This window comes from Anopheles funestus, chromosome 3RL (assembly GCF_943734845.2).
Source record: "Anopheles funestus chromosome 3RL, idAnoFuneDA-416_04, whole genome shotgun sequence".
In the NCBI taxonomy this organism is placed as follows: Eukaryota; Metazoa; Arthropoda; class Insecta; order Diptera; family Culicidae; genus Anopheles; species Anopheles funestus.
In genome coordinates, this window is record NC_064599.1 from 46,522,037 (window position 1) to 46,544,788 (window position 22,752).

Sequence of the window (22,752 nt, forward strand, 5' to 3'; positions counted from 1 at the left end):
TTTCAGTTGGTGGTTGGTTTTCATTATTCGAGTAATAATATTTATTATAATCAATATAACTATAATTAATAATAGTAATAATATTTATTTAAATAAATTAAAAACTCGATTTGAAACCTGCAAACATATAATCATTATTTTATGCTACAAAATTGTCTTATTCAAGCAACTTGGCGGTTACAATCACCTTTTACGTTGCCTGTTACTAGATTGTAAAATATCGAGCAAAATATTAATTTACGTTCGAGTAATTGACTAATTCAATGACACCACAAAATGACAGACTTTCAGCCCACGCTGTTTGTTCAAGTTCAACCGGTTAGTGGATGTACTAATAGCAATTGAACACACAGATTTTCGTAACCGTTTATACGCTCCGTTAAAAGGGATAGCGTTTGGAACACCTGTTGCACATTCTATTTCATATCAATTTGCACGTACGAAGATTGCTCCAGAAGATGCAATCAGAAATACGAACCGCTCTTCACGGCTGCTGTTTTGGATGCAGACCATCATAAATTTATGGTGCAAAGCTATGCACCCATTGAGGCTTTAAACACATTAAGCACATTTTACGTAATTTTAAGTTTCTTACGATTCTGGTCGAACAGTTAGTTTTCTGAGAATGGTAATAGTTTTGGAAAACTTAAGTGAACGTTCAACGTAACACTGGTAACCGCATAGTTAGTTATTTGTGAACATTTTTTATTTCACCCTAATGGTTGAAGTTAATTTCAGACGTTTTCTCTGGTATCGCACCGCCGTAATCGCCTTAAATAAATTGCCGCTCCATTTTCAAGCATGAAAGTACAGACTAACGAAGTGGTTCATTCAGTCGAAAGAATTAATTAATAATTACTTAAACATTTGCACGGATCAACACCAAACTGTGCAATGCAATTCATGCCGACGTCTATACTCAAGATTATAAAAACAATAGAGGTGGAAGCGATGCGGATTGTGACTTTAAAAAGTGGTGTCAAACATAATGGGAGTGTTGGTAATTACAAAATAAAATATTTCATTAAATTTCGATGTAACACAAAGTAAAAATATATTATAAGTTAAATAAACATTTTTCCAAGATATTTAAACATTGAAGTCGCTGATAAGTAAATGCCAAATTACCTGCTTATGCTTTTATAAAATATCTCAGTAAGAAAGATGTGTAAAAAAAAGTAGTTGAAAAAGAATGTATTGGAAAAAAAATTAAAAAATGAATTTGGTTTTATAGAAAAATAAATGTGTAAGTTAATGTTTTGCACTTTATATTTACCTGTTTCAAAGTCCTAAAATCTCATAAAATTCTTGTCAAAAACAAATTTCATTTTATTAATTCAGTATTTGAATGTTTGATGTTTTAGCATCAAGTTTCAAAACATGTATGCATTATTTTTAATTAAAAAATATGGATAATATTTTGAATGAATTATTTTTAATCAAGAGGTATTGATAAACATGTATGCAACGAAGAAAAAACGACGGCTGCACTACTGGCTTTTTAGGCAGTAACCATATCGCCTGATCATTGTGTGAAAAAAAACTATATAGAGCGACATAGCTTCAACGTTTTCGTATTGTTCAAATACATAAAGAATAAACTATTACAAAAGAGTTGTGAAGCTTTTCTACACAGTGTCCCATGATTATTACAAGTAAAATGCTTGCTGTACGCCACACATGAATGCTTCATACGAACAGTTTACAGTACTACCTAGGGCACTGTGATGACCCCACAAATAATGTCATATGGTCTACTTTTCCCATAGGCTGTTCTGTGAAAGATTCTGCCAGACCTAATCTTACTGCAATACGTTGATACGGATGTGTGGACAATGAGTGAGAGCTTCGTTAAGGTGTCTGATAATCTCTTAAACTGATGCGATGTTTAAGATGAAAACGGTGAGGTTCTCGCCTTACGAAGCTACCCCAAACTTTTTGTCTGGCTTAGCTTTCGGGTTGAGCTCGGATTCCTTCCCTTTGCGCACGACAAGCGCGTGTTGCGACTAGTGCTCGTGAAGTACTCCCTTCCTTTCAGAGAGTGGTCTGATGAGTACTCCATTCTCTTTTGATCTTCTTCAATCTCTACAGCTGATGTACAGCCGGCGAACGTTCTCTAGTTTTTATTCATTTTTTTAGATATGCAACATTTTTTACTTCTTCAAAAGCGAGATGCACGCGTTTTGCGATGGCCATGCTCGTTTATTCGTTCCTTCCTTCTCACCCAACTCATTTTTCAGCTCAGTTTGGGAAGCCTTTCTCGGCACGCTTTTAGAAGGCGCGAAAATGCCCGTTTCCCGTAGTAACTGCGTTCAACCGAATCTTTTGCGGTAAGCCATTGACCAAAAAGAGACAGCATTTGCAAAGAAGATTCATTTACTTAGTAAACTTTGTTGGACCGAAAGTACACTCAGCTCACATTTTGTGATCTTGCGCCGAAACCACGTATATATACCGCAGATATGATTGTATCAACCCATAAACAAATTAACCATCATCAAGAGCACAAACTCGAGCGCAGTACAAACAGTGCAGACCAGCAAAGTTTCACATTTGTTCTATACATTCGTTAGCATTGTTTTAGTGTATTGTTCTAATTTGCTATACTGATTTCAACGAGCTGTTTGCTCAAAAGTGCAGTGCAACTAAGCCAACGATTAAGTCAATTGACATAGTAGTTATTTTCTACGAATACAAACAAAATGAAGGTATGCAATGAAATTGTACAACGGAACGTATTATATCGAAAATAAATAATACGGACAATTTTTTTAAAATTTGTTTTTAATAGTGATTAGTGTGTGTCAAATTGCAATGAAACATTACTTCAGCAAAGTCTCCAACGTTTTTTTTTTTGTTTGTTGCATGATATTCCTATGCATTTAAAAATTAGTTTTAAAAAACAACTATTTCAAGTTAATGAAACCATATAGCTACTAAAAAGTGATATGAACTATAAACAAATAACCGCAGTGTTGAAAGCGTATTAAAAAATAACTACAAGCATAATGTGATAAATGCACTCTTAGCATAGTGCAATTTACAAGTAGTTGTAAAATTGAATACACAATAATGAAAATTTTTCGCAATTACTTTAAGCAAATCACAACCTCTACCACGTGTTTTGTTGCAGAAAATTAATCAAGACAGTTAACTAAAATTACATTTTTTTTAATTAATCATCTTCATTCATGAAACTAAATAGTATAAGCGAATGCAACCGATGGAACCGAATTTATTCTTTGTTCTTTATTTAAAATACTGCTGGTTATCGATGGTGAAACACATTTAAACTATCGTTGAAAGTAGGTGTTCTGTATAACAGAAGTATTCTAACAAAAGAAAACGATAGTTTCACACGAAACATGAAATGTTTCACGTCAGTCTTGCAAACAATTTTACATTATTCCATACCCACCCATTGATGAACAATGTTGATTAAGTGACGTAAATTGAAGCAGCCTAATGTGTTAAACAACACATACACATGGGTAGATATACAAGCAAAAACAGTTCTTACGAAGCACAAGCGCTCTCAACCATGACGCCAATCGCCAATCGGTGAAGGTGACTGAATCATTTAAAATCTGAAAAATCTTCATTTCATACCGAAACCTACTGAGCAGCTTACCTATCTTGTTCTCTCGGTAGAATAACAAAAAAGTCATTCCAGTTTGTTTAAAGATTGCAAATCAAAAAGTTTTATTTTTTTGCCTACAAATTACAGATCTTTGTTGTCGCTACAATCTTCTTGGCTGCTCTAGTCACAGCCGAACCACCTGCCCCACGCAACGGGTTTTCCTCTCCTTCGAGCAACTACCTGCCCCCCGGTCAGTCGTTCAATGGGAATAATGGTTACAACTATAACTCAAACGACAATGGTTACAACTACCCCTCGGCCTCCAACGGCGGAAACTTTCCTGCCCCATCCCAACAGTACGGATCGCCCTCTGGCAACGGTGGAAACGGCGGATACAACTATGAGGACGCTAATGCACAACCAGCCAAATACTCATTCGAGTACAACGTGCAGGACTTCGCTTCCGGTAACGACTTCGGACACATGGAATCTCGTGATGGCGACCGAACCGTTGGACGCTACTATGTCCTCCTTCCCGACGGTCGCAAGCAAGTAAGTGATCCTGTTGTGTGTTTTACGTTATTGTTTGCCAGTTTACTTTTTTTGCATCAAAATGTTTTTAAAGAGGCTGATTTTTATCGTTAGAAAATGTTAAAAGAAACCAAGCTTTAGTTGATTAGCATATTGTTTGTTTTATTTTTCTTTGTAGGTTGTAAATTATGAAGCTGACCAGAACGGATATCGTCCAACCATTACCTACGAAGATGTTGGTACTGGAAATGGAGCTAATGGTAACAATGGTGGATATGGAGGTAACGGCCAGTTCAACGGATATCAATAATTTTCCGGCAATCCCAACGACGACAACCCATTGGTTATTGTAGATATTTCCAGACAGTATCGCTGTAGTTAAACGAAATTCATAGGTAATAGACAACATTGTAAGTACTGCACTCGTCATTTCATGAAGCACAAGAATGTTGTTATAGGCCCCAGTCATTGAAGTGTCAACTGATATGCGCCAGTTATCCTTTAGTCAGCATAACCACACTTCTACGATACGACCCAAGCGATGTTTAAAAGAAACTTTGATCAACACGTTTAATGAAGGAGTAGAACATAAGCGTTTCAACTCTGCAATACAATTTAAGTGAGTTATTAAGAGCAATGTGAAACAAATCTAAAAAAACCCCCTCTGCAGAGGATGGAGTAAAAAAAGACAAAATATTTAATGAAAGTAGCATAAACTATCATGCTTTTTTTCGAGGAAAAAGAATAACGATGATGAAGGTACTGCCATAACCAACAAAAACAACGATAAACACCATACGTCAACGCTTTCCAAAACAACAACACCATAGAGCATGAAAGAACATTGTCATTAGCAAAACAACAAACACTAAATCAAACACCTATTCTCAGTAGATGCCACTGTAAAAATCATGAGATATGTTTTAGATTTCTGTCAAATTGTTAATATTGTTTCACCGTTTTGTTATCGGATTGCGGCGTCCCTGCTGTAAAGTCTATATATTTGTACATGTACTAGGTTGTAGTAAGTTCATATAAAAGAGGAATGTTTTGTTAATTGTACGTGAAAATAAACTTTCCAACAAGTCTCATGAATGAACTCAACAATGAACTATAATTCAACATTAGACTGTTTTATTTACATTCAGAATCCTTTCACTTTTTGTATATTAACCCTCGTTTCCCTCAACACTTGGCCAATGCAAAAGGGTCAACAAAAATGCCATTAACCTACGGGTTTAAAGAAGTTGATTGAAGAAGTTGAACGCGTTTTAAGTGTTTCACGATATTTTTGACTTACTGTTGTTTTGTAGTCGTTCTGTCGTCCTTCAGTCAAAATCCTGTAGTCGCTCAAATAATTTCGTCTTTTAGTAACACGATGGAATTCCTGAAAAAAAGACATACGCCTATCAAACTAGTGAAACGTCCAAGTTTATTGAATGACTTCAGAGTATTATCATATAAAATAGCAGAGAACTGAACCTATTCGATTTCAGAGCGTTGTTGTTCTACATGTGACTGCAATAATTCAAAGCTCAAAGCTCCAAAAAAAGCTTTCGCCTTTTTGCCGAGAACAGCAACCTCGGATCCGCATGTAAAAATATCAACACGCGTGTTGATTCGTTTCGATTCGTCAATTATTTTTCACGAACTGCGTAACGAGACACGAAATATTTCAAAATTGATCTATGAATTATTTCATTTTAGCGATAATCTTTTGAGTTTGTCGTTTGTAGTAACGATACAGCTTTTCATTATGCGTTATGTTAAGGAATTCAAATTACTGTAAAGTCGATTAAAAACTTGCAGTTAATATTTAAAAGTCAGGTTTTTAAATTATACGTAGTTAATGATGGGCAGAGCCAACTCTTTTCAAATTTGATCAAGAAACGGTCACACAATTTAATTGGTCAAAGCATACTTTTTTGAAAGCTACGGCAGTTTTCGTTACAAGACTTTACTGATGAATCGTTATTCGTGTAGACGATAAACAAACACCATATCTGATTAATAGAAACAGTAGTTTTTCAGTTCGAGGCGGGCGGGTGGTGTATGTGATAAACGGCGCCGGTCCACACGGCAGGGCCGGGTTCAAATCCCATCCGGACCGTCCCCCGTAGCAAGGGCTGACTATCCGACTATGTGGTAAAAAAAAGTCTAGTAAGCCAGAAATGCCCGGCGTCACCTATAAGGTCGTTAAGCCAAGAAGACGAAGTTTTTCAATGATTTCAATGATTCAGTGATTTTGTATTTATCGAGTAAGGTAATTAAAACGTCTTTTGTCACCCGAAGCTATACAAATCAGCAAACTAAAAGCTGTTTAAAAAATAACAATAATTTACACGCACAATTTACATTTACAATAACACACACGCTAACATGAACATACATGAAATGTATGATCTCTCTCTCTTTCTCTCTCTCTCTCTCCACTGCTTAATCACTTTAAGGTCGCGCAGGTCATTTCTGCCTTACTAGACTTATTTTTAACAATGTAGCCCGATAGTCAGTTTTTGCTGAAGAAATGTATGATATCAATGTTGAATGGCACCGGACGACGCAGCGCGTAAAATCCTTTCCAATAGTCCACAAGAACAGAGTAGGCACAGTGAGCTAAAACTGAGAACGATAAAAACTGATAAAAAAAACCGAGACCGTGTTTAAGCGGAAGAGAGGTGCCTTAAGTGGACCATTCCATTCATATGGAATTCTTAAGCCGAGGATCCACGACAGTTGAGACTTTTCTGTAAACTTCTTCAACCATTCAAATCCCTCAAAAAGCGTCTCAAAACCAAAGTCTTCGTGGTCATTTAAGATTTTCCTCAAATTTGGTCTCACAAACAATCACTCATGTCGGCCATGCTGCATCCCTTTTCGTCAGCGACAACGAAGAGTTTGTGACAAATGCTATGTATGTAAATGATAGGGATGGCTCTTTATTGATCGCTTGAGCTTGACTCCTTGACGGTTGTTTCACTACTAATCTTTTTAGCCGTTTCGGGACGCTTTTTACAACCCTGATCGCGAGTGCCGGGCGATGCATTTTTACATGTATTTGATGTAATTGTAATCTTTGTTTAAAAGTGTTTTTGATCAATTCAATCAAAAATCTGGTCAATAAAATGTTGTTTTAGGAAAAGAATGTATTCAAACATTTTATCAATAAAATGCACGAGATTAAATGATAGTATTTTTAAAAAGTTTAGCTTAAAGTAAAACATATACACACTGTGTCACACACTGTGCATAAAATGAATAATTTACCGTTGGAGAAACAAAACAAGTAAACAAACAAATAACGTGGTAATGTGAGTTTTAGTTCTTCAGGAGCGGCCCGGTGGTGCATGTGATAAACTGCACCGGTCCACACGGCAAGACCGGGTTTCAAATCGCATCCGGACCGTCTCCCCGTAGCAAGTACTGACCTTGCAGCTACGTGGTACAATAAGTTTGGTTACGTCAAGAAGAAGAAGAAGTTCTTCAGTAAGTATTTGCATTAGCAATGGCACACGAAAAGTGTACTTTCATTTAAAAAAACGCAATCAAAAATATGTTTTGTTCATATCTGAACAGCTGAGGCATCGGATCTATCGAAACGATTACTTTGTTAAAATCTGCATTTAATGACAATAGCAAATTATAATGGTAGATTATGCGACACGTTAGAAAAACATCTTAATAAATTTAATATAAAATAACACTAGATTAAAAGGTTTTCAAGACATGTCAGTTTTTGTAATGTACATAAAATGTCCACTCTATTGGCCATGGTGCAATGGTTAAGTAACAATGCAAGACGTAAACCAGTGGCTAATACTTGGCAGGAGTTGTCCTAAAAGCACGATAGTTCAAGGAATCGCGATCAAGGAATTATAATCGTATGAAACATGTAAGTTGCAAAGGGTGCAAATTAGAACTTTGATATTCTACAACGAGTAGTTGTAATACAGAAAGCTGTAGATTACCTACTGTTGGTTTTACCCACGAAAAGACACAATTTCTATAATACGTCGTCGGTTACCCAACGGCTGCAGTTAGAAATTGAATGAAACATTAGTTAAACATTAGTTAAACAGTTGTTAGTAACCTTGAAGTAAGTTGAACAGGTTAATAAGAATGGCTTTTGGCTATTATGAATTTTTACTACTTTTCATACATATCTTAAAAAACACAGAAATACGCAAACACAAAGAAAAAATTACACCATAATAACTCCTATAGCTTTCTCCTAATAATGTGTCCTACCTATAGATCGGTAGTGGTGCAGTGATTTGCTCTTTTTTCAAATGTTATGCTCCTAAGAAGCCACTGCATAGGACTCATCCAACATCGTAGATTATGCTCTCATATTTCTCACAACACCTGCTCATTTGTTTGAACATGCTGCCGGGTTCCGATGTCATTTCAATTGCTTGCTCTTGTAAATTCGCATACTCCGTTCTCCCGAAACGTCTCAATTCTCCGTTTACTCTCCGCTGCTTTGCTCTCCTATCGATTTTATTACTCGCCAACATCCCCGTGAGAAAATTCCAACTACATACATAGTAAGTGGCCTCGAAGAATTTAGTTTTTCAATTGAGCTAACACAGGAAAAAAGAGTGATAAGTGAACGCATCGCAGTTAGTTCACCTGAAATATATTTATCCCGGGGCAAATACAGTGCTCCTTGTTTTAGTTTTAATAAGTTGACTCGTTGCAGGGCCAAACAGACGGTAATTCATTTAAATTCGGTCAATAATCCAGTGAACATATACGATTGCACCATGTTCAACATATTTCTATCGCGAAATGTAATTTTACAAGTCAGTTCCGTGCCTAGGACTTGAATAATATTTCTCCCCGGGTTCAACAACAAACGGAAACAATCAAGCTACTCGAGGACCTAGTGTGTTTTGATTAATCAAATCTACATTGTTCGTAGTGGCTACAGTAATACTTTCTTCGTCTGCTTTTTTTCGGCACAACCTTAAGCCAATTTTATGCATAACATTCGTAAAACAATATTGTGTATCACGAATCGATCCAACGACAAATGTCACATGTTATGATGAAAATATCCTTCCGCTAGATTAAGGTTAAACAGATTGAAGATACAAATATAACGCTGGCAGTATTATTTCCTTTCAGCAGACTGATGGTGTAACCATAAATGCAGTGATTGTCAACGCAAGTGCATAGCAAGTGTTGGTGAATTGTCCCTGCATGCTTAAACGATATTTATTAGCGCATTTTGTGAAGTATCCCTAAAGTTTGTGCCAGGTGCACTTGTTTTTGGTCTGAATTAAAACCAATAATTATTCGTTTGTAAATCCGGTGTACTGTGCAAACGATCACATTTAAGCATTTAATGCTCAACACAAAGTGCTTCAAAAGTCCTAATATATCCACACCGTTGTTTGTTAATCATGATAATAACCTATTCAAAGTTATACAAGAAAACATTAGCAGTGCCCAAAAATACAAACAATGAAAACTAATAAAAAAATGCGGTGACTCACTGACACTTGGCGACTTCATTATACGGATCAATAAGGAAATAGTCGGTGACGGAAAATGAATATCACCTAAAAACGACTGGTATGTAGCAAAAACATATCTACATATATTTATATGACTAAAAATATTAAATTATTCAGATATTGACTGACTAACAAACAATGCACAACAAAATGATATTAATGTAACATAAAAAGAAGGGTTTCATGTGGCATGTTTAAACATAAAAGTGTATTAAATAATTGTAATGTGTTGAAAATATACAAAATGTATACTTTTTACATATCGTTTACATTTTTGTTCAGTGTTAATTCCGCTCGATTCGAAACGTTATTAGAAACGGAATCCGGCCCACGTGTACTTTTTTTTGGAATACCCTTATTGCATCGAAGCAAAATGCATATAAAAATAGAGAACCATAAAATGTCACTGCCATTCACTTAATCTTTACATTTGTTCGCATTTCCAATGGTGGGTTGCGAACGTATTTAACATTATTAAATAAACAATGAAAAAAAGTATGCAATCTTAGTTACGAATGATGAGAATTTTTTAAATGTCGATCCATCTTTAGTACCTACAAGCATTCACCGTATTCGTAAAATATCGAATGTTTGCAGTATCGATGTTTTATTCGAAAAGATATTGTCGATATACATACTTGATTCCTTTGAGAGCATAAATCCGTGACGACTCTATCTTTTTGTCTTTAGCGTATTAATCGAAAAACGATCGATTGTTCCTGCTCAGCCTCTTTTATATAGCCAAACATATTTTGTTCTGTTAAATTGCATTTAATATGTTCAATTATGAGCTAAAATTCAAGCCACTTTACAAACCAAATTTCATATATGTGATATTGTATACATGATTAACGCTTAATCATTCAGAAAAAGGTGGTCTCTTTCGCAAGATAAATAATTCACGCTCTCAGTTTTTACACCCTTTTCATTGTAGGAAGGGCTTACTAGCTTTATAAACAATAAAGTAAAAGCACGTAAGGAGTGATGGCATATTGATTTATTGATTTTTTATGTATCAGCAAATATTATTATTCACTGATGTAGTCGAACAAGGACTGATCCCATGGTTTGGTTGAATGGTGAATATCCCTTATAAGAAAATATAAGAACTATAAGAAACCAGATAGACCCATACTCATTTTTAATTGAATATCAAAAGCTTTTGTAACTACTTAACATGTAATTTCAATTGAACCACAAACTTTAACTACTGCATTCGAAACATTAATAACATATAATTTTACATCACGCCGACAATTTTAGACAGTAGCAAACAAGGACGACATTTTGGTAGTAAAATTAACACCCCAAGTTACGCCAGAAAATGACTGAATAATTGAATTATATAAGAATATCGGGTATCAATCGTCTATCATAATAAACCAACAAGAGGGGAATTTAATAGTACCAAACAATTTTCAACTATACAACTACTACTTTTTACAATATTCGACACGTACCAGGTAGACAGTAGAAAGGCAGTAAAAAACTATTACTTATTAATATAAGTACTTGCTTTGGTGAAACAGTGGAATATGTGTCCGTTTCACAGATTAGAAAGTCCAAACAAACCTTGGATTATACATAAACATTCATTTATTCTTGATAACCGTCGTTATTCATATCACCAGCTTATTTCATTCGGGTGATAACAAAATAATAGCAGACAGACTTTCAGTCGCAATCCAGCAAACTTAGTTGTAAAAAGTCAAGTGCCATGTACTGTCGTTTAAGTTTTAGGTCTGTAGTTGCGTTCATTATTAATTTTGTTTTATAATCATGGTGTTTTTATAACAAACGGAATATTCAGAGCCATAATGTTTAATACTCAAACAAGATTCTAGGGCTGAAAAAAGTAGGTAAGGTTGGAGTGTTGTTATGGTCAATCTTACTTTTTCATGTACACAATTACGCTTTAGCCAGTTCTACTATACATCACTACAAATGTTTACTATTCAAATACTTATATTGTATAGTAACGAGACAAATGACAGTGGCATAAAGTGTGTTAAACAGTTAAACTGTATCTGGGTGCCTCTTCCGATTTGCTGATAAAGTGACTCGAGTGGTTTAATAGCAAGCGAATCAGTTCACGAACTGTAAGATAGTTTCCGGATTTTTTTAAAAGTCATTGGGGTGTCAACTTTACGCTACATATCAACAAACAATATTAGTACTATTTGATAATGCTACTAGGATCCTCCAACAACCAATTTTTGGGCGAACGGTCCAATACATCAAGTATCTAGTATTGAATTTTACTAGAATCAGCTGTTCCGGCAATGACAAGCCAATACGTTAGTTATGTCTAATAAACGATTATATATGACAGACATATAACATACTTAGAGCACGGAAAAGATGTTTCAATGGCACTTTTACAAAAGTTCGAAAGGTTCGTTTATCGATTGTGTGTAGGCACCCACTTATGTACCCTTCAAGACACTAAACTAAATCGATGCTAATTTAATTTGTTTACCGATGCACATAGCAAGAAACATGTAATCTAATATTACTAACTAATGACATCACACACGTACATATGTAGTAACGAATTAGAATATACCTGAACCTTTATTCTTTTTTCAGATGTACAGTACCATCAGCAGGACTCAGTGGCACAGTCGATTGGTATAGAGTATCGCACAAAGAATAAATTTGCATTGCGGTAAGTAATGAGCATTTGACATATACAGGAACTGCAAGCATGGTGAACTTTATCTCTCCTATTTTCAGATATACAGAATGCAGTTCAGTTGGGCGTACGATGGCGTTAACGGGTCTGTGCCGCGTAATACTGGGCCGGAATGTGCAGATTACCTATTACCGAGCCGAAAACTGATGGAAACAATCGTCATAATACCGCTCTGCCTGATCGCAATCAAGTGTTCTATAAGCAAGTTGAAACCGATCACATACCGACAGCTAGATCGAGCGACTGGTAGTGCTCTCGGTGTGAACAGATCACTTAGTAGCAGCAACCATAATCTACACCATTTACACTACCAGCGAAATCTAATTGACTCAGAACCGCGAGATTTACTGATGCCTCACCATCGAGAGCGATCTTTCTCCTCTGCTTCAATTGCCAGCGGAATGCTAGAGGATCTTCATTGTCAGCGATGTGTTCAAACGGTATCAGGTCGCGGTATGATTTTCCCTGGAGACATCCTTGCACCTAGCTGGGGAAAACAATTGCTGCTTGTTACTATGACGCTTACGTTAGGGGTTGAGCTAGGCTTTAAATTCGCTACTAGAACAGTGATTTACATTTTAAATCCATGTCATATAACTACCATCATACAGGTAAGTGTTCTTAAAAGTGAACGATGATTGCCTCATACATATTTTAATGTCCTTCTTTACTCCCTTCTTTAGATATATCTTTTAGCTTGCAATAAACCGACCAAGAGCAGTACAGTACTCTTTCGACTACAGATGAACTTTTTAAATGGGCCACTGTTAGCTTTCATGTTTCCGGAAACCGACAGCCGACAGTTACCATTAGAATCATCTATCTACTGGATTCAACACGCACTTATGTGTATAATACCTGTATTCCTATTAAGAATTGGAGGTACGCGCTTGGGTTTTTTTCCGCCATACATTTGTTTTACTGTTTATCTTTCTGCATTACATTTCAGGAGTATATAACATGGAAGCATTAAATGATTTCACTTGGAATATTATTGGCTACGCTACTTTAATAATCTATCACTTTGGAGTCCTACAAGTTGTAGCAACTGTAAGTAATTTACTTTTCCGATATAAACAATTATTTCATTTTTTTAAGTATGATGCGTCCAACGATCCAGAATTAGGTCCTATAATGTAATTCAATTTAAAAAATTAACGATAAATCGGACGAATATATGGTTTATTGGGGCGGCCCGGTGGTGTATATGATAAACGGCGCCGGTCCACATGGCAGGACCAGCGATCAAATCCCATCCAGACCGTCCCCCCCCAGGAAGGACTGACTATCCGTCTAGTAAGCCAGAAATGGCCGACATGATCTCAGAGGTCGTTACGCCAAGAAGAAGAAAAAATGGTTTATAATTTCAGATCTATAACCATTCCAACCCTTGCTAGGACGAAATATTGTTGTTGATATAGTATTTACAACGTCGTTCGTGATTCTTTTAGTTCACGACCATTGCATGCGATTTTATTTTTTTTTAAATCGTGTTTCTTGCAATCGAATCCCGTGTAATGCCTTTTTCTATTCAAATGCTCTATCTATACAGATAATTTATATACCGTTATACTTATGCCTATACATATTCATCACGTTATTTTAACTGCAGCAGTTGCACAAAGCATCGCTAAACAAGAATGCTTACATTGTTTACATTCGTTACGGATAGACAGATGTATTACACAACATTCGACCCTATTCTACATTAATGTATTAAATATATATCGTTACTTTTCAAGATACTTATCTCAATTATTTTCGTTTACAGCCAGTGCAAGTTAATCTGAACCACATGCTGTGTCCCGCACTAAAAGATCCGTTTGAAGGTTCCAACTACCGCATATTTGCCGTTTTTCATGAGGCAATTTTGTGCACATTACTGTGCAAACTAGTCACATTTTTGTTTAGTCCGTTACCTTTTTCAATTGTAAATCATCCAACGTTCAAGAACGGAAAGCCCACGGACTCATCACCAATTGTTCCTGCGAATACCATAGGATCCTCTACGTCTCTACCACCACATATAATCTCGTCATCTCGTCCATCTTCACGTTCATCGTCGCCAGCAAAATCCACTTCAGTACTGCAAGAAAACAATATAATTATAAAGACTAGTAAAATCGATTAGTGCAGCTTGCATCTTTCCAAATTTCTTCCTTCATGTTAGGACTAGGGACGATGGTCAATACTAGTTAAAAATTCTTCGCGTCAATACATATAAAGGCTGTTTGTAGATAAAAGTAGATACATTTTCAATCTTCTACCTTCCCCATTAAAGGATTGTAGTAACGTAGTCCAGATCAGTAACACTGACTAGTTCAATAGGTGATATATTTTTAATTGCAATGGAACATTCATTGAAAAGTTAGAGTAAATATTTGCAGATGACGGGCCATCAGCTGATCTCTTGATAAGAGAATAAACCGATCGAAAGCGGCGCAGTATCTCTTCTGTAAGGATATAGTGAAACATGTATTTATATGGCTTGGAAAATTACCTTTATTTCGTTCATTTATTTGGCGTATCGAACTACTCGATTTTAAATGCCTTATATTTGCTTCATAGTCTTATTATGCGTGCTACACGGTCAAATAGTCAGTCAGGCTTAAATAGGGTGGTTCCAAATAGGGTGGATTTGAACTCATGAACCTTAATCGACTAAACTAAACTAAAATAAATACTTAGCATAGTAATATAGGACAACTTCCGTGAAATAAACAACGCAATAAATCTAGCGTGTAGAAAACGAAATTTCGTACTATTAGAAATTTCTTAACAATTATAACAACAATTGATTTCTGTTTCGAAATAATCATTATAAAAAATTGTCCTAGTTACCTTTTCACAATTTATTTTCGATTTATTATAATAATATTATAAGGTTGATTACTTCATGCTTTATCATTATATCGGTCCGTTACCTGAACTCAGCAATAAATGAAGAACGGTCGTCTTGTTTGTTCGAAAATGAAAATATTTAAAAGATATCATCTTGAAGAGATAAATTGCAAGTCGCATTTAAAGAATAAGATATATATTTAATTTAAGCCAATCATGATTTACATCCAGGCTAATTTAAAACCAGCCATACCTTGTAACTAATGCGATACGCATTGATGAATTCTCTGAACACACTAGGTTTAGATCATCTTTATATTGTAGTCCTAAAAAGTTAAACAAATTTAAATAAAGCAAAGAGTAACACAACATCGTAGCCAACACACACGTAAATGTGATGGATGTGCAACTTGTGTTAAAAAAAGATCAAATAAAAACCATCAAAACCCCAATCATTTCACGTCGTCATTGACGAAGGTTCCCCAAAACTAAAACAATTTCAGTAAACGAGTTTATCAATGATTCGTAATAAATATGAAATAATTATTATGGATATTTTGACACAAGCGTTTAAATACATTTGCCTAAACTGCTAGGTAATGTGTGATATTAATGTGCTACAGCATAACTACAGTCGTTTGTTGATATTCCTTACCGTTTTCATATTTTGCATCAGCCGTGCAATGGCTCAGAGAGCCTATGAATTGAAAATAGATTTAAAAAACTCAAATATCTTTGCAATAAAAAAATCTCAAAATATAATCATAGTATCAACTCAATGAGTTAGTGAAAGTTAACACTCTTAAACTACACACAATATAAATCAACTTTATTCAATATTTCGCATTTCGTAGGAATGATGATTTTAAGTAAATTATTATTAGAATCACTATTTTAAGTAACAGTTATTTACAATAAAAATAATCGGCCTGACACCAGACAATACCATTTTAACGATACATGATAATCCCACTATTAATCAAGTCTGCGGCTTTCTGTTAACACCATTTACACACCAGGAAAAACGAATGTATTCAAGTTATTTTAATATTATACAACATTTTATTTTTGAGGTAGACGATTAATGTCCCCTGTGCTATTGCGTGTACAAACAATAAAAATAAATTACTAATGCAAGAGTGAGACAAAGCAGCAGTTACAAATAATCTCTTTGAACAAAGTCAATTTTATTTCAAAAATTCTCTGTATAAAATAGGGGAAACTTTTACTTCCTAATTAAACTGTGCCATAAGAGCTGTTATATCATTTTTGCAGATATAAACATGTATTTCAATCAAATGTGTACTATCATGTAAATTCATTTCATAAAAGCTCGAATTGTTTTAACAGGAAACTTCTATCAATTCGGCGTGCCTTCAAAAAACCCGTCTAATATTCAGTAAAGCGTTAAAAGAAATACGTGTAGCATATGTGACATTTTGCATGCATTTTACACCCACAATCTTCTCTTCAAAAACACATCCTGATAACAACTGAAGACGTTGAACATAATCATGCTATCGTGTATGGAATTCATTTAAATAAAACAATAACTACTATGTAAAAGCTTTTGAACTGGCCCCACTATGTTCACTTGTTCCTTTTTGTATAACGCCATGTGCATATGAGAGACAATGTTATGTAATATATTCCGCTACAATATTGAGATTGTTTTACACATTCCAAAAGGACAATTCTTAACATTAAAATCAAACAAATGTAACTTCACTGAAAACCTAAGTCAATATACAAGAAAACTAACAACACTAGACGTAAATCTTAACTGAATCAAAGGAAAAATTGGTTACTTCTGATAAAACACCACAGAGAACCAAATGTTGATGAATAGATGAATTATTGCAGCATTTAGCGCTACTATAGCACACTCCAATTCACCTAATAAAGAGCAACCATTTTAAACCCAATATTTTATATTAGTTTCATTGAACCAAAACCTGGTAACGAGCGTTTCCACTTAGCAAATGTTAAACGTATTAAATTAATGTTGCTTCTATTCATTTGATTAGTGAAAGGTTTGTTTTTTTTTATTTAATGTGTTCTTAATATTTTTATTGTGAACCTTCTGTTTAAGAAGCGCTGTCTGACATGAGGCGTTAGAATAAGGAATGCTAGTTTGGGCTTCACTAGGATTGTGCTGTCGCTTTAAGACGGTATAAGACGGTGTCTGATTTCTGAACAGCTGGCCGCGTGGGATCATTTATTTGGATGATCCAGTTTGAGGTAATAAGTTTGGAGGTAACAAGTTTGAGGCTCCCTGGAATTATGGGGCCCTGTCAATGTAATCCACAAAAATAAAGAAATTGAAAAAGCCGAAAAGCAGAAATCGGAACACACAGATCAAAGAACAGGAAATTTCCGGTATATACGCACTTTGAAAATGTTGCACAAACTCGACACCTTTCCCATGTTTATAAGCTATATTTATTTTAACAAAGTATAAAAGATGTACAGCACTAAAAGAAGTAAGAGAGATTTCAATTTTTTCCGCTGACTGGCCCATTTAACGATGAAGTCCGAAAAAAGGTCTATCTCTCCCGTTTTCCACCCGTAACATAGTCTGGTTTGCGATTTGTGCTACTCCCTTTCCAGTTCTGGAAGGGTACTGTGGTGTGCGCAGAATTGCTTGGCACAAGTCCTCATGGAACTACCATTGGCACGTTGGTTTGGCTTATTTCATCGGGCATGCATGTATCTCAACAAAGAACTTAGTTCTTTTTGGCGATTGCTTTTATCGATCACTAAGAATGTTGCCACGGTTCATAGCGATCCGTAAACAAACACTGACAGCACAAGACAGATCGCGCCAGGTTGTGATACCCACCGCTATAGGTCAAGAGGGCACAGGTTCGTGTCTCGGGGTCGATTATCCTACGGCTCGGAACCTGGCGATTTTGGATTTACGCCATTGCTTTTAGGCCAGTACGACAGGCGAAAAGTGATTTAGTTAAAAGGGGTTTTGTAACAATAAAAAACGACAAAATACAAGCTTTTGTAAAAAACCCAGCAACAGTTTTTTTGTACTAAAAGAACGGAGAATACTCCTAAAAAAACTTATCGGAACGTTAAAGTTCGGGTGCTTACAAAGGAGAACAAAGTGCTAACAAAGGCCATTTCTGGCTGACTAGCCTTATTTTTACAACGTAGCTGGATAAGCAACGGGGGATGTTTGGGGGTGGAATTTGATACTCGGTCCTGTCGCGTGAAACTGGCGCCTTTTATCACATACACCGGCCCAGTAGTTATTATTATAACTTAGCTAATAGTGTCTTCTTTTCAAACAGAATGAAATGCGACCTAACGAAATATACTGAACAACGATAGACGCAACGGTAGACGCTTACGAAACACAGACTGCGGCATTCCAAATTCGTACATGTTGTAACATTCTTCAAAAACGAAACACGATCAAAAACGATGCATTTAAGGGATCACAATGTCAAAATATTATCGTGTACCGATCGTCCGAACCGTCCCCCGTACCAAGGATTGACTATCTATCTACGCGGAAGATAGTCTACATACGACCCAGCCGGTCCTAAAGCAAAAAAAAACAACTGTTTCATCTGATCCACGAGGCTAACCATACTATACTTGCATACAAGCACGAATGCCAAAAAAATATCCTGCGTTTCGTACCTCCGTCCCTAAACAATGGACGCACTTCGTTTTTACACTGCTTTTTTCACCGCGTTTTAGCTTTGATGCTCCTGCGTAGGTTCTGCAGACAACAAGTGCGGTACGCATGTATTCAAACAACCAGCATCCGATCAAATGAACAATTTCATTAAATGAAAATGTTTGCACAAATTTTCAGTTAATTTTTAACATATAGTACGAAATCTCAAAGTAAATGCGTATATGAATTTAACTTTGACACAACCACTAGTATAAGATCATACAACATTAAGCTATTGTAGAATATTAGCGCCGATGTAAACCGCTTGCATATAACAAAGATCTAATTCAATCCCGATAGGAAAGATTAAAAAAATCGGATATTTAATAAAGTACTGTTTTTGATACGGTAAAGATATATTGCTTCAAACTTATGAGTGGACATATGGGTGTTGCAATTTTCGACGGTCACGAAGTAATGATGTGCTGTTTTGAAAATAAAATTAATAATTGTTAAATAAAAAAAGCATAGTGCAACATAAACAATCCTAAGTATAAACACGATATGTTGTCCCAAAATTTGAAGACACCCCCATAGACGATAGATAATAAAATACCTATTATTTTAAGTCTCGTTATGATTTTCTGTGGAGAGGATTGTTCGTTCACAAAACAAACAAAACAAATGCCTGCTTTCCGGCAGATACTTTATTTGTGAGAAAATCAATATATCACCTATGATTGCACCTACAAACGTAAAGCTGCCCAAGAGAATGAGCAATGGTGTATAAACATATCATTGTTACTACAGCAAAACAAAAAAAACAGATACTAAATTTTATTAAACAACTGCTGTTCTAGAGAAACGACCTTGCCTTTGTCAAGTCCACTCATGAATACTTCTGAGTGCTTTATCAATGTTATTGCCATGCATTCAGATTAAACTAATAACCTTCTCTTTCAACTGCCATAGATGCGTTTAGGTAGTTGGTCGTATACTGTCGATTGGTACTGCGAGGAAATAGAGCATTTAATAACTACTACTTGCCATTAAAGCACGCATCATTCGTGAACAACTTGATCTAATTGCAACTATAATGAATGTCCCAATGGATATATGACCTGTATCCACAACTATACTGTTTTTCTAATTCCGGAAGCAATCCACAATAAGAAAAAAAATATGTTTAATAAAGCTAAGATGTTAATATATTAAAATATGCGTACCAAGAAGATAAATAAATGTATATCGTTCTAGAAAAGCCACTATAGCAAAACAACTCACTTGCCGGGTGTATACTATTAAATCACTATACGTGTTTAACACAACACATGATCACTAGTGAGTAGGCTATTTAAGCCCTAATGTGTTGCAAAAATGTTCTTATCTTGTTGCACTGTGCTTGTATTTGTTTGCTGCATCGTACACGATCCGATATGATCAAAGTTATGACAGACAGCTACGACGGAGATCATCAACTCTCGATTGCGTGTATCGGGAACAGTCGGTCAACATGCCTAACCCCACTGGATGCCACTTATTAGTTTGTTAGATGACCTGTCTGTAACGTATGGTACAAAAACAAGGAAGTTAAAACAAAGAGAGTGAGGGTGACGGAAGGGCTTGGCAATGCATCTCTAACTATAAGCACAACTGTACAATATTTATCGCATGATGTGCACGGCAATGTTCTTTCATTAGTCTGAGAAAAGTAGCGCTCAAGTGTACAAGCATGGCAAGCTATGGTGTACTGTAAGTGACCGGTGCGAAGCTAAATGATCTTAAAGCATCTGAAATCATTTTTGCTTTTATATTAGTGTACAAATTATGTATTCTTTCTTCGAAGGATATTAATGATCGTTACATCACTATGTGTGATTGTGCAAGGACGCTACAGTCACGTTTCCTGCCAGGTAGTGGAAAACAAATGGTGCACCGTGCAGCGGTTACGAATCACAGCCCGAACAGATGTGCGCGGCTTAGTGTTTCCGGATGATCGATACGAGAAAATCCGCATCGGACAGTTCTATGATTTCGTCAACACAGACAGCACGATCGTAATCTTTTCAGGCGAGTTATTCTATCGTATGCGCCGCGTTCGATACCTACAGATGAACGGAGTTCGCATGGTAGGACTTGATATGCCCGACACCGTCATCGAACTGGATGTGGCAGACAACTGGCTCTCCCGGGTGTACATAGACCCAGAAAAGAGCTACACCGTACGAAAACTGATCATGCGCAACAATCTTCTCACCAGTATTACTAGCTTCAACTATCTCAACATGCTGGAGGAGCTAGATCTCAGTGAAAACATGCTCCACACGGTGAACTTTGACGTGTTTTCATTCATGCCTTACATCCGACTCATCAATCTGGCCCGGAACCGTATTTTCAGTACTACCGCTGGTAATGGCGTCATTTCACTTGGTTTCCTTGAACAAGCAAATTTAGCAGAAAATATGCTAACAAAATTGGAAGTTGGAGTATGGCTGTTCCCTGCACTAACGACATTAAACCTCACCGGAAATCCTATTAGACGTTTATCATTGTCCAGTCAACAGTCCTTTCCAAGATTGAAAAACGTTTTATTATAGGACAATTTGCGTTAATGTGCAACTATCAACGCGACCCAGTAACACTGAAATTGGATTAACAGACTGCTATAAACTAAAATAATAAAATTTCGTATAACGTGCAACTAGGAATTATTTCCATAACGCAATGCTTCGCAATACAATCCACCGGGTATTACAACCACCAGGTATACAATACCATAAAGGTATTTTCAATTTTGTTAAATTGATAATATGAATTATGTAATCGGCACACGAAAACATGTATCTTACCAACATATACAATAAAACTAATTCCACCTCATGATTTTTGAGTTTTGTTCTATGAAAAAAAAAATCTGTACAATATGGTATCATACATTGTAATTGTAGTGTAAGGCTGTGTAATAAATGTTATGTATTTTCATTACAAATATAACTTTTGTCTCAACAGTACCATCGATCATAAAAACATTAAAAAACACTCACTCGTTGAATACGTAGCGTAAAGTAAAAGTAAATTTCCACAAATTAACATATTTATTGGCTAACAAGATTTGTTGGAACGAGTTTCTCCATGCCGTTATGTTCGTAACCACCGCCTAAACTTGGAATGGTTACATAATGTCCATGGATTTTTTAGGTAGACTTTGAAATTATTATAAATTTTTACAAGAAATTTACTACACATAACACAAACAATGTGTACACAAACACTGAAATATATATGCTCTTATATTATAGATATATAGTTCATATGTGCGCTGATCTGAGCCTCAAGCAATTATAAATGTGATTTAAAACATGTTAATATATTTAACAAAGAAATTAATTATACTATTTCATAAATTTCCAATGTAATATCTGATGGTCTTAAATACATCAATGAGATGTATTTCACATCCGCCGCACTGTCGCCGAGACTATGCTATTAACGAGGCTATGCGGAGAGATATAATTTAATTTCGATTTGTTAATTAAATCATCAAGTCTCTGCGCAAAATTTTGCTAGATTTCTTCCAATGCAAGAAAATCATTTGGGCATGTGAATAAAGATATATTTGCCTTGGACATATGAAGATCTGCATGCAGATATTCAATTAAGCGAGATACGGCAGATGTTAGGAAAACCAAAGTATGAGGGAGAGATTGCGCGGGAAAATTCAAAATGTTTCTCACGCATACTGCGTCATTTTGACTCCTCCCGGATGTGACACAAGACCAAATGCAACGATAAGAGCGCGCAATGTCGCATATTTCTTATCATCAATCCAGAGCAACATTTTGTGTATAAATACCACACACTTTACTGAAAGGATTGTAGTTTTCCGTTAGCCACACGAACGGCAGCAACAACAGGTGCGGTAAATATTCGAACATACGAATATCAGTCG

General features: G+C 35.8%; 3 protein-coding genes across 8 annotated transcripts; all 3 read left to right on the forward strand.

Annotated features, from left to right (window-relative positions):
* The first annotated feature begins 1,748 nt into the window (after nt 1–1,748).
* Nucleotides 1,749–5,228, forward strand: LOC125768098 (pro-resilin-like). The gene is made up of 3 exons (XM_049435312.1): nt 1,749–2,708; nt 3,728–4,132; nt 4,290–5,228. The coding sequence occupies exons 1-3, from the start codon at nt 2,703–2,705 to the stop codon at nt 4,419–4,421; spliced, it is 543 nt and encodes a 180-aa protein (XP_049291269.1). The 5' UTR covers nt 1,749–2,702; the 3' UTR covers nt 4,422–5,228.
* Nucleotides 5,229–8,543: 3,315 nt separating this feature from the next.
* Nucleotides 8,544–17,091, forward strand: LOC125768084 (uncharacterized). Of its 6 annotated transcripts, none has more exons than XM_049435288.1 (7): nt 8,544–8,823; nt 9,239–9,688; nt 12,220–12,298; nt 12,367–12,936; nt 13,009–13,207; nt 13,275–13,375; nt 14,097–17,091. In XM_049435288.1, exons 4-7 carry the CDS (start codon nt 12,376–12,378, stop codon nt 14,454–14,456), a joined length of 1,221 nt encoding a protein of 406 aa, XP_049291245.1. In that variant the 5' UTR covers nt 8,544–8,823; nt 9,239–9,688; nt 12,220–12,298; nt 12,367–12,375; the 3' UTR covers nt 14,457–17,091. The 6 variants fall into 6 exon arrangements, with proteins under 6 accessions (XP_049291245.1, XP_049291248.1, XP_049291251.1 ...); XM_049435291.1 differs by having other exon boundaries at nt 9,242–9,688; XM_049435294.1 differs by lacking the exon at nt 9,239–9,688.
* Nucleotides 17,092–17,193: 102 nt separating this feature from the next.
* On the forward strand, nt 17,194–21,686 carry LOC125768095 (leucine-rich repeats and immunoglobulin-like domains protein sma-10). The gene is made up of 2 exons (XM_049435310.1): nt 17,194–20,555; nt 20,650–21,686. The coding sequence occupies exons 1-2, from the start codon at nt 20,536–20,538 to the stop codon at nt 21,398–21,400; spliced, it is 771 nt and encodes a 256-aa protein (XP_049291267.1). The 5' UTR covers nt 17,194–20,535; the 3' UTR covers nt 21,401–21,686.
* Nucleotides 21,687–22,752: the final 1,066 nt, after the last annotated feature.

Excerpts from the sequence above, each read along its gene's own strand:
- LOC125768084 (XM_049435288.1), top strand. The coding sequence starts at position 12,376 with ATGCAGTTCAGTTGGGCGTACGATGGCGTTAACGGGTCTGTGCCGCGT. Across the intron at positions 12,937-13,008 it reads ATATAACTACCATCATACAG|ATATATCTTTTAGCTTGCAA; the intron begins GTAAGTGTTCTT and ends TCCCTTCTTTAG. Across the intron at positions 13,208-13,274 it reads ATTCCTATTAAGAATTGGAG|GAGTATATAACATGGAAGCA; the intron begins GTACGCGCTTGG and ends ATTACATTTCAG.
- LOC125768095 (XM_049435310.1), top strand. The coding sequence starts at position 20,536 with ATGGCAAGCTATGGTGTACT. Across the intron at positions 20,556-20,649 it reads ATGGCAAGCTATGGTGTACT|GATATTAATGATCGTTACAT; the intron begins GTAAGTGACCGG and ends CTTTCTTCGAAG.
- LOC125768098 (XM_049435312.1), top strand. Across the intron at positions 4,133-4,289 it reads TTCCCGACGGTCGCAAGCAA|GTTGTAAATTATGAAGCTGA; the intron begins GTAAGTGATCCT and ends TTTTCTTTGTAG.